The sequence below is a fragment of the Bombus bifarius genome, unplaced genomic scaffold (genome assembly GCF_011952205.1).
Source record: "Bombus bifarius isolate JDL3187 unplaced genomic scaffold, Bbif_JDL3187 scf7180000007977, whole genome shotgun sequence".
Classification (NCBI taxonomy): domain Eukaryota; kingdom Metazoa; phylum Arthropoda; class Insecta; order Hymenoptera; family Apidae; genus Bombus; species Bombus bifarius.
The window spans coordinates 2643738-2654232 of NW_022884362.1; the positions used below are offsets into that span (position 1 = coordinate 2643738).

Consider the following 10495-nt stretch of genomic DNA (forward strand, 5'->3'; position numbering starts at 1 on the left):
TTGTCGTTGAAATGGTATGCCGACGTTTCTTCCAGTTCCTGGAACGGGGGGATGCCTGGAAATCGCTAGGATGATGCGAGAACTACGGTTTACAGAAAAAGAAGGGATGGTAAATGTTAATGCAAAGATACTCGACGCGCGACCTCCTCCCTCCAATCCTCAAGCCGTGAAATGAACATTGTGCTTCGATTCGAGAAACTTTTGTCGAGGATGTGTTATACGTATATATACGTGTGTGTCGATACCCTGATCCTTTAGTCTCATCTTTCTTTTTCTTCTTCCAGTATTTTGGGTCCCCTATGGGGTATCGTTTTCACGAATTGTAAATTAGATGTATGATACGCGTTATCGAAGTAAAGTTGTTTACATTCGATAATTAAGCTTTTTGTATACGCATTTATATCTCTTAATTTAGCTTTTAAAAGTTATTTTATCGCCATTTATAATATACGTATAAACAGTACAATGATATATTTATATCAGATGTATTTATCGATAAGGATATGATTAATTAAAGATGCAGTTTATTTTGTCTATCCTTAAAGATGTACATTTAAAAAAAAATATTACGTAATGTTTGTAACTTTTATTTCATACAAAATTGTTATTACTTTGTCGCTGATGATTATTATTTGATAAATATTATTATGTACCATCGATAGTAATATATACAGCTGTTATTACAATGAGGCGGCAAAATCACATCAAATTTTGTAGTTTTCTTAAAACTGGGATATATTATTCGCATTTAAAGGAATTTTAAATGTCGCATTATTATAAGAAACTATATTGTTACCATTGCAAGTTAAGTAGTAAACGGTTATCACAGATGATAATTATGCAGTAATGAATGATAACTATAAAATAAGATGAAATTATTCTTATAACTACATTTTATTTTATAAACTTAAAACATTTACTGGAACTATAGTTTTATCCGATTACGTAAAACGTATGCATGTAACTTATACCGTTACTATCATTATCTACAGATGGTAAACCGGTGTGTTTCTTACGCCCTCTGCAATTTTTTACGGCAAATATAAAAATTATCACCAAACAGGTACAGAATACACGTACATTTATAACAACTTACCGACATGTTCCTGTTTTACCGATGTAAATGGATTTATAAACATAACTTATAAAAATATCATTATAACAGTATAGTGAAACTTGCGGCATTACGTATATAAGTTAGAGATTATCGTATTTTTGGAAATATTAACAATTTTTTAGTAGAATTGTATATATTATTCATTTATAAGAATATTACAAGACGCGCAATGTTATTTAATTACGTTATATTAATATTATTAATAGAATTATACATTATTCCTATTTATTAAATTTAAAGAATTATACAATAATTTTTACAATTAAATAATTTAATAGGAAAATTTAGTTTTATTTCAAACCACTACCATACTAAATCGATAACGAAAAAGTATTGAATGTCACATCTATTTTGTATCTCGTCAATGGTATAATTTAAAGTATTTTGTTTGTTTTTAGGTTTGTTAACAATAATGATACTACAGTGATGTTAATCTATTTTAATGAATTGTAGAAATGTTAAAAGATTGATTTTTATTGCTTATTTATTTATTGGTTTCTATTTTCACGTAATATCTATTTTCTCCAAAATATGTAATTTGTATTGTAATTTTAATAAATAAATATACAAAACATTCTAACTCTTCTTATATTATTAAATACATTTAAACATAAGGAATAGAAGGAATCATGCATAATCGTGAACGATTTAAGGTTAGTTTAGTAACTAACCTATTCGTCGTAATTGTCATGTACATATAGGAACATTATATTTATAGATGTAAACACGAAGGAAAACTAGGTTTTTTTTAAACTTATTCTGCAGTTGTTCATTGTTATTGTGTAACCATGAATGTACGAATATTTAAAAAAATTCAATTGGATTTTAAATGTAATAGCAGTATTTTTGTAAAACATCCTCGTTCTATTCATTATATTTCCAATGCTTCTCCCCTAAATGTGTATAAGAATCATTTTTTAAATAGTAAAGTATTAATAGGATATTTTTCAAATAAGAGGAACTTTTCAAATACACAAAATGCTGTTTTGCATCAGCAACTCCATCCAAAAGTATTTCAAAGATCGTTACTATGTAACAAGGATGTAGTACTAATTTCAAAAATTCCTAGCAATTGTTATCCTACTGCTATAAATAGTATTAGACAATATTCAAATTCAGGACCCGCAGTTGTAAATGAAGCTATTAAATACAATGGTGGCATTTTTCAAATGATATCTGAAAGTATATGCGTAGAATGGGTCACCGAAGCTTTTAGATACATGCATTATCAAACAGGTTTACCATGGTGGGCAAGTATCATACTTACCACAATTATTACAAGAACATTTATAAATCTACCATTAAATATACTCGATGTGAGTATCATTACTATGTTATCAAATTAAGTTAAGTTAGTGTTAAGATTGGAATATATATTTCTTAAGTGATCTTTATCTAGCTTCACAATAGGGCAAAACAGGAAAACTTGAAAGATGAAATGATGGATATTGCAGAGAAAGTAAGAAGGAAAGTGGATAAGGAAGTAGTATCGTCCCAATTGAGTCCAGTACGTGCGATTGCTTTATATACACGCGAGGTATTTAAATGTAAAGTTTTTTGGATACACACTATTATATTCTTCTATTTATATCAAGTATATCAATTTTTTACTTTGCGTAATAGATTTCTAAGGAACAAAAAAGATTATATATAAGAGACAATTGTCATCCATTTAAAAGCGTTGCAATGGTATTATTGCAAGCACCGATATGGATAAGTTTCTCAGTTGCAGTAAGGAATATGTGTTATGTATTGCCTCAAATAAGTCCTGGTGAGTAATGTATTTTGTATATAGTGTTTTTAATACAAAAATAGCAACAAAACTAAGTCTTAAAAATTTTAATGCTAGCCACCGTAAAGGATTTCCAAGAATTGACTACTGGTGGTTTCGGATGGATACAAAATCTTGTAGACATAGATCACTTTTTTATATTGCCTATACTTTTTGGATTTTCTCACTTAGTTACAATGGAAGTATGTATGCAAGTATTTATTTTCTTTAATTTACATATCTCTGTACCAACATGGTACGTTTTTCTAGGTAAATTACGTATTATTTAAAATAAAGGATTCAAGATTTAACAGAGTATACAAGAATTTCTGTAGAGTACTCATTGTTTGTTTCGTGCCTATCATGGCATGCTTACCATCGGTATGTTGTATCTACATTTTGACAAAATGAATAATTACTTTATTCTGTGTTATTATTCATTCTATTAATGTTTGCAAATTAAATGTTTTAGTGTTTATCCTTGTTTTGGATTACCAATAATTGCTATGGACTGTTACAAAATGTAGTACTCCTATCTCCAAAAGTCCGTAAGCTACTCAGAATACCTAAAACTGATTCTGACCTTCGGCATCCATATCAAGAATTACATAAACGGTTATTAGGCAAATTTTCTTTAACGCGATCCGTAGCAAAAGCATAGAAACAAGATGAAATATTTTTCTCCTATGTTGAATGTAATATCATTTAGTACGAAGTCAAATAAAGAAGAATAATTATCAATGTGTTACTAACTATCATCATAAAATATCAGCACATAAAATAAAAACGTAGGAAACATTTTTTCGGGACCTACATACATCGTGCGTAAGTTCCATGAAAATTAGAGATTTAAATTTGAGGATGGAGCCGCGTTATTTACAATAGAGGTGTATATGGAAGCATTTACTTTCTTCAATTCAGATGTGAATATCATTGTATCAGTGCGATATATCTTTTAAAATATAGCAGCAGGATACACAGGAATTTTTTTCAGAGCACTCATTGTTTTATATTTCTTATGTACGTTTATCATCGGCATGTTGAACCTAGATTTTGCGAAAGCGATAAATATTAATCTTTAAAAATTACATATTTTAGTGTCTATATTTTAATTAGTGATTATAAAATCAATCCATCCAACCATTCGACTCAGTGCAAGTAAGTAAACGGAGGGGCGTACTCACAATCTTCAGATACTATAATTTTCTGGGCGTCGTCTGTGTCATAAACTCGAGAAGTCGAAGCAAGTCCTATAATATGACAATGCCCCATGGTGAGTAAATCCCCTCTTGAATTCAACAATTGATTATCGTTCTTCAACCAATAGCCGAAGTCCCTTACATTTATCGCGTACTTAGCACAAGAATATTTTCTTTACTTCTACTAATTTGAGTCACTGCATTGGGCATATTGTGGAGACAATGATATTCGACGAAAAAGTTCGTATCTAAATGACTTATTTTTTTTAATTTATTCTTATAAGATATAGTATATACATATAAAATGCATTTCACTAACGGAGAACGCATTTTGTGGAATGAACTAACAGATTCGAGAAGCAAATTACGAAGAAAGTCATGGCTTTTATCAAACTCTCTACATTTTTTCTCTGTAGCATTCTTTGTATCAGCTTCCTCCGTGGATTAGCAGTTGTACGTATATCGTCGCAATATTTATAATTACACCGATTTATTGTTAATATTTTAATAACTGTTACTTATAAATTTTGTCATTTTCTGATAGATTGTACTTCTGGTAAATGTAACTGATAACTATCAATGGAAATTTAATAATGCTATATTTCTAATTGATAAGTATTTGCTTAAGTATTGACACGAAAGAAAAATATGTCAAGAAATGAATAGAAAGAAAATATTAATAGAAAATAATAATGCATATTATAATACGATGATTTTTAGGAGGAAACTCTAGTTGGTCCAGATACCCAAGTTGGTCTACGTCCACATGTGGATGATTGTTCAACATCCTGTGTTGTCAACGATTGTAAAATCCGTTATCCTGCTCCTTATATCTGTATTACTCTCAGAGGACGTTCCTTTTTGATGAAAAGGTGGCTATAGATAATCCATATCAAACGAGGATACGTTTTCTTTTGACGAAGACATACACAAGCTTAAATGTGAAGAAATTTAATAAAGTGAAATCGAATAAACAATAATCATATTATTAATACACACGAATACAATAATTAGAATAAATCATGCATAATCGTTATCGAATTGAGATTACAGTAATATTTCTGATGAAATGTAATAATTTTTATTGTAATATCGAAGATCGAAACTCCATGGGATGTAAATTTTGGCGTTTATAAGGGTCTAGAATTGAAATCACGTGTGGTTTAAAATAAATTCTATGTCCACGTTATTTTGGTATTATTTATCCACATAACAAATTTACCCTGTAAATGTTTCCTGTAAATTTTATCTAGCATCTTATCATTAATTAAGACGAAGAGAAGAAACAAATATTAACAATGGAAAAGAAAAAAGTAATAAAAGACAAAGAAGTTGTCGATGTGTCCAGGATGTGATGAGTTATACGCAGATCCTCTTTTAGAAAATCAAAGAGTGGGAAACACGAGTTATTTATAATTTTGAAAACCTTTTGGAGTGAATATTCGAATTTCATTCAGTAAATTTATACGCGAAGACATGTCTCTTTTTAAAAAGTACTTCCTAGCTCATGTCCAGTCCTCTTCTTCCTTGGTTTCTTCATTGATAATGCTGAAATAATGGCTACACAAATTTTCTTCTTACTCGATATCGTTGAACAAACGCTAACTTGAAACCGAATGTGTCGTCAATAAATATTGAACGTGCGAGGGAAATATGGTTTGTCAATAAATATTGCATATTGTCAATATTGTCAGTATTTATTGACAAACCGCGATGATGTTGAAAAAGTTGAAATATCGACAATATTATGGATCGTCTGAGGTCACTCTTAGACTTTAGGCCGAAAGTCGTGGAAAACTGCGATTTTCACTATTTTAAACCGTTTCTAGCTCATAGAGACATTAACCATTTTCGATGAAATACTCGGTATGTGTATAACTGACGTAAGTCTGTAAAAGGTATTTAAATTATGTAAATATGTACAGATTCAGATAAAAAGGTTGTAAAAAGAGACTTTTATTATTTTCTCCGCGATTCTCATTAATTACAATTTTCTTACATTTTTTTACACGTCATATATTAAGCTAATCCTCTTAATTAGCCAAAAAAATTCAAGTCGATTGACCCAATTTTCGTAAAGTTATTCTGTTTTAAAGATTGTTCGATTATTGTGAGTAATTGTATTTTATTTGTATAACAAATGAAAAGGTTACACTATTTTCGCTTAGTATCACCACCTCTATCTCTATTTTATTTCCTTCTATCTCATTTCTTCCTATCGCATTTTAAAATTTTTCTCATAATATAATGTAATTATATTTGAACTTGTTGTTCGTATCCTTGATCCTGGCTATTTAATGACGATAAGGTCGGAAAAAATGTATCATGCGTATGTTCGATAATGAAAATAGATGTGAAGTCGGCGAAATAGTTCATATCGAGATAACGTATTAAATTACGTTCTTTATTTTTGCTTGCATGATGCAGTATATATAAAATCCATTTCATTGGCAAATAGCGTACTTTGTGGAACGGATTAGAGTAGATTCAACAGATTCGAGTAGCGAATTACAGGCGGAAGTCATGGCTGTTATCAAGCTCTTTATAGTCCTACTGTGCAGCATTCTTTGTATCATCTTCTTTTGTGGATTAGTAGCTGTGCGTATTTTGTTAGAATACTTTCAATTATACATAATATTTTAGTAACTGTCATATATCAATTTTGTCATTTTGTATAATATATAAGATGATAGAGGTAGATGAGTTGCTATGCTAGATGAGTCGAGGAAATAGACATATACGTTAATGAGTTCATTAATTTATGTAGAGTACATATGACAGCATGTTCTAACTTAATTATTTTTAGGGGGAAGTTTATCCTTACCCAGGCGACTGTAGGAAGTACCAACATTGCGATGGTAGCGGTTGTTTCGTTTTGGAGTGTGGCACAGGCACGGAATTTAATCCAAACATCGGCACCTGCGACTATCCTCTCCAAAATCGTCAGGATTGTATGCAACGTGGATAATTTGTACAACAACAATTTGAAATATTTATAGAATATATCGCCATATCAAATGTATTCCTTTTTTACGAACAAATGTACCAGCAAGAGAATGTGAAGAAGTGAAACAATTTAAAGAAGTGGAATAATTGAATAAAATTTATTTTCAATTCACATCATTAATTATTTCATATTTTTATTATGGTTTCAAATTTTTCAACAATTAAATCGTACATAATTGATGTATAACGTATGTACTTACTTATATACATATACACCTACGTATATATATACGCTTTCGGTTAATTGGAATATATTGCTTTAGAGATAATTATGTACCTCATAAAATTTCAATGTCTCGGCAAATATCACACGTATCTTCAACGATTAAATATAATTATCGATGAGCAATATTATAATACGAGAATCTGTCGCTGACAATTGCTAATTTAGCAACGAGTGCCGGAAGTGCTATGCACGCTGGCTACTGCTCGCAAAGAGCGCACAGTCTACAGACGACCTTCGTTCGTGTATCAAGTAGATAATCGACCAAATAGTTTATAACACATAAAAAAAAAGAGGAAAAAATATTCGTCAAATAATTTTGCTGTTAATTCACTGAAACGTGATCTCCACGCTGACAGCTGATCCGAAACAATTTGATCATTAGTGTACTGTACAATTAAATATAACAAATACAACAGTCATTTCGCATGCAAGAGGATGTCATCTCGATCGTTGATCTTACTGTGTGTATTATGTTACTGTTTCACTGTGTCGACCGCTAAGAGAATGAAAGTGGTAATGAAGGTCTTTTTGTTATTAATAATTATTGCCGATATGATTGTAACTTTTCTTTAGTTTATACTCGTACAAATTTACACTGTGTTCATGCAGCTGTATATCTAATTCTGTTTATGCTTTTAAAGCAAATTGATGTTCATTCCTTTTCGCAACTGCTATTGTTATCTTATTCCCGGGTACTTAGAGTAATCTTGATGTTTATTTCTTGTCATTTCAGGGTATTATATCACTATAGAATCTATCTCGTAGTCTTTTTCATTGTTTTTACTGCCTATTCCTTTTATTTATTTGTAAAATATATTCACCATATATTAATCAATCTCGTAAGGTGTTAGTCAAATTTTTAACGATATTTCGACGTTACAAGATTTTTAATTTCTTCAATGAACGGAAAAACAAAATTATTATTAAAAATTGTTTTATTATATACCATACTATAGTATTGATAATTGAGTAATATTTATCAGTTTCCTCTTACATCACAGATTTTTTATTACGTAAGGTCTATGTTATGCTGATAGCATAGACCTAAAGTTATTTCCTAGTATCTGGTTTTTCTCATTTCAACATAATTTTATCTACATATGTTTTTATGTCATGAATTATTCTTAACGTCTTAATTTTCAAATGTTTTTAACTGTCACAATCATTTGTTCCGAATTTTTCCACTTGTTACATATGGTGAACGAATTTATAAAAATACCTTAGTATTTACGAATGTCTAGGAATTATTTATAAATAATTGATTTTTGATGAGTTCTACTTCACAATTCTCTCACCAATTATACTTACAATAAATATATGTATTATAGATAAATAATTACAATTAAAGTAGTGTGACGTATACAGGGTGGTTGGTAATTGGTAGTACAAGCGGAAAGGGGGTGATTCTACGCGAAAAAAGAAGTCGAAAATATAGAATAATAAAAATTTCTCGTTCGAGGCTTTGTTTTCGAGAAAATCGACTTTGAATTTTCGCTCGGTACGCGTGCACTTTATCGCGTCTCGTTATAACGGATCTCACTGTAGATCGTTGTCTCGATGGAAAAATTAAAAAAAAGAAAATTAAAAAAATATTTTTATTCTGTATTTTCGACTTTTTTTTCGCGTAGAATCACCCCCTTTCCGTTTGTACCACCAGTTACCAACCACCCTGTATATTCCTATTTGAATAATATTAATTATAATATCAGTATTAATTTTTCTAAAAGCGCCTGTATATATGTATACAATCTGTAAATAATAATCTTTACTAATATTCTAGCAATAATTTTTTATAATTTTTTAAAATGTAAATTAAATGTTTGCCAAAAAGACATGTAATTTGTCATTTTGACGTGTTTTTCAGTTCCAGTACTGAAACAGAACATAATCAAGATAATATTACTGCAGAATTCCATTTATGTAAACTCGTTGAGGCAAGAACTGTTCATTTGACTGAAGTTTATTTCCTCCATTACTTATTACTCTTCCTTTACACACTCACATATAAATAGAAGTTCAAACGAGTGGATACAACCGGTAGCAATTTAGTTAAGTCAATCTCTTGTTTTAACAGGCGAAAAGATTCTCAATATTTTAAGAAATCCTTCCGCATATACGTACATAAGATGAGAAATTATACATATTTGCAATTATACAAATTTGTTCCGAATAAAAAACACGATTGGATCAAGTAATCGAACATTAATTAAAATTTTGTTTCGATAAACAGAGTTCAGATAAGTGGAGTTCTACCGTACTATTTCTTCTTATGAATATTCTTAATGCTTTATCTCCAACCACAATTTCTATCATTGTACTTGTTTATTCACAGGAAGGGAAAGAATTCGACGTGCTACCATATCCAGGAGACTGTACGAAATATTTGGTATGTCGGAAAGGCGTGTGCAACTTAGGAAGCTGTATGTCCACTTACGTGTTCGACCCTGCGGCCGGCACCTGTTCACATCAAGCACGCGGATTCGTCGATTGTGGTCTTCGTTCGCCAAAGAAGTATAGCCCCTCCTGGTGAAATAGCAAGGCCGTAAAATCAGTCGAGCAGAAAATTAGAAATGTTTCGACTGAGGAAACGGCGACTTAAAAGATTTTGAGCGAGATATTGGGAGTGGCATCAATCCATTGGCGATGCGAGTTTAAATCTCAATTTCGACGAGATTCGAAGATTTTCAACGCTGGAAACGAAATGCGAATCATTTTGTATATAATTTGATACGTGAAACTTTTTCAAGTCCTGTCGGTTTTTAATGTCGAGTCTGGGGATCTGAAGTTATATCAAGTTTTCAGTCCTCACAGTTCTGATGAATCTTAAAACGTTTCAATTGTATATTGTTAATAGTATTATAATATTTATATTATATACCTATAATATCGAAAATAAATTTACGATATTATATAAAATATGATATATCGAAAAGGCATGTATACACTCGTATAAAGTATTAAATGTAACCACTAAGCTTTCGAGTCTTTGAAGCTAAATCTCTCAAAATCACCGAGAACAATAATCAAGACTCATCAAAATCTTAAAGACCAACGAAGACCTACAGTTCGTGATTTTCAAACGTTCCAAGTATTTTACGATATATCGTTATCTATGACGTGACAATTAGCGACCTAGCTATTTCATCATCAGACTCTCTATTTCCACCGAAGAAGCT

At 30.6% G+C, this 10495-nt stretch overlaps 3 protein-coding genes across 4 annotated transcripts; all 3 read left to right on the top strand.

Annotated features, from left to right (window-relative positions):
- The first annotated feature begins 1745 nt into the window (after positions 1–1745).
- LOC117204107 (cytochrome c oxidase assembly protein COX18, mitochondrial) lies at positions 1746–4034 on the top strand. 2 transcript variants are annotated; one of them, XM_033441155.1, is made up of 7 exons: positions 1746–2433; positions 2517–2654; positions 2741–2888; positions 2967–3091; positions 3159–3269; positions 3361–3511; positions 3987–4034. In XM_033441155.1, the coding sequence occupies exons 1-7, from the start codon at positions 1906–1908 to the stop codon at positions 3998–4000; spliced, it is 1215 nt and encodes a 404-aa protein (XP_033297046.1). In that variant the 5' UTR covers positions 1746–1905; the 3' UTR covers positions 4001–4034. The 2 variants fall into 2 exon arrangements, with proteins under 2 accessions (XP_033297046.1, XP_033297045.1); XM_033441154.1 differs by lacking the exon at positions 3987–4034 and having other exon boundaries at positions 1906–2433; positions 3361–3629.
- A 2371-nt stretch (positions 4035–6405) lies between these two features.
- LOC117204241 lies at positions 6406–7201 on the top strand. The gene is made up of 2 exons (XM_033441448.1): positions 6406–6685; positions 6894–7201. The coding sequence occupies exons 1-2, from the start codon at positions 6611–6613 to the stop codon at positions 7053–7055; spliced, it is 237 nt and encodes a 78-aa protein (XP_033297339.1). The 5' UTR covers positions 6406–6610; the 3' UTR covers positions 7056–7201.
- A 258-nt stretch (positions 7202–7459) lies between these two features.
- On the top strand, positions 7460–10301 carry LOC117204240. The gene is made up of 2 exons (XM_033441446.1): positions 7460–7832; positions 9652–10301. Exons 1-2 carry the CDS (start codon positions 7755–7757, stop codon positions 9847–9849), a joined length of 276 nt encoding a protein of 91 aa, XP_033297337.1. The 5' UTR covers positions 7460–7754; the 3' UTR covers positions 9850–10301.
- Positions 10302–10495: the final 194 nt, after the last annotated feature.

What these genes read in the sequence shown, in the direction of transcription:
- LOC117204107 (XM_033441154.1), top strand. Translation starts at nt 1,906, where the DNA reads ATGAATGTACGAATATTTAAAAAAATTCAATTGGATTTTAAATGTAAT. An exon ending in CTCACTTAGTTACAATGGAA is followed by an intron (nt 3,092 to 3,158) that starts GTATGTATGCAA and finishes ACGTTTTTCTAG; the next exon opens with GTAAATTACGTATTATTTAA. An exon ending in TCATGGCATGCTTACCATCG is followed by an intron (nt 3,270 to 3,360) that starts GTATGTTGTATC and finishes TAAATGTTTTAG; the next exon opens with TGTTTATCCTTGTTTTGGAT.
- LOC117204241 (XM_033441448.1), top strand. Translation starts at nt 6,611, where the DNA reads ATGGCTGTTATCAAGCTCTTTATAGTCCTACTGTGCAGCATTCTTTGT. An exon ending in TCTTTTGTGGATTAGTAGCT is followed by an intron (nt 6,686 to 6,893) that starts GTGCGTATTTTG and finishes AATTATTTTTAG; the next exon opens with GGGGAAGTTTATCCTTACCC.
- LOC117204240 (XM_033441446.1), top strand. Translation starts at nt 7,755, where the DNA reads ATGTCATCTCGATCGTTGATCTTACTGTGTGTATTATGTTACTGTTTC. An exon ending in CCGCTAAGAGAATGAAAGTG is followed by an intron (nt 7,833 to 9,651) that starts GTAATGAAGGTC and finishes GTTTATTCACAG; the next exon opens with GAAGGGAAAGAATTCGACGT.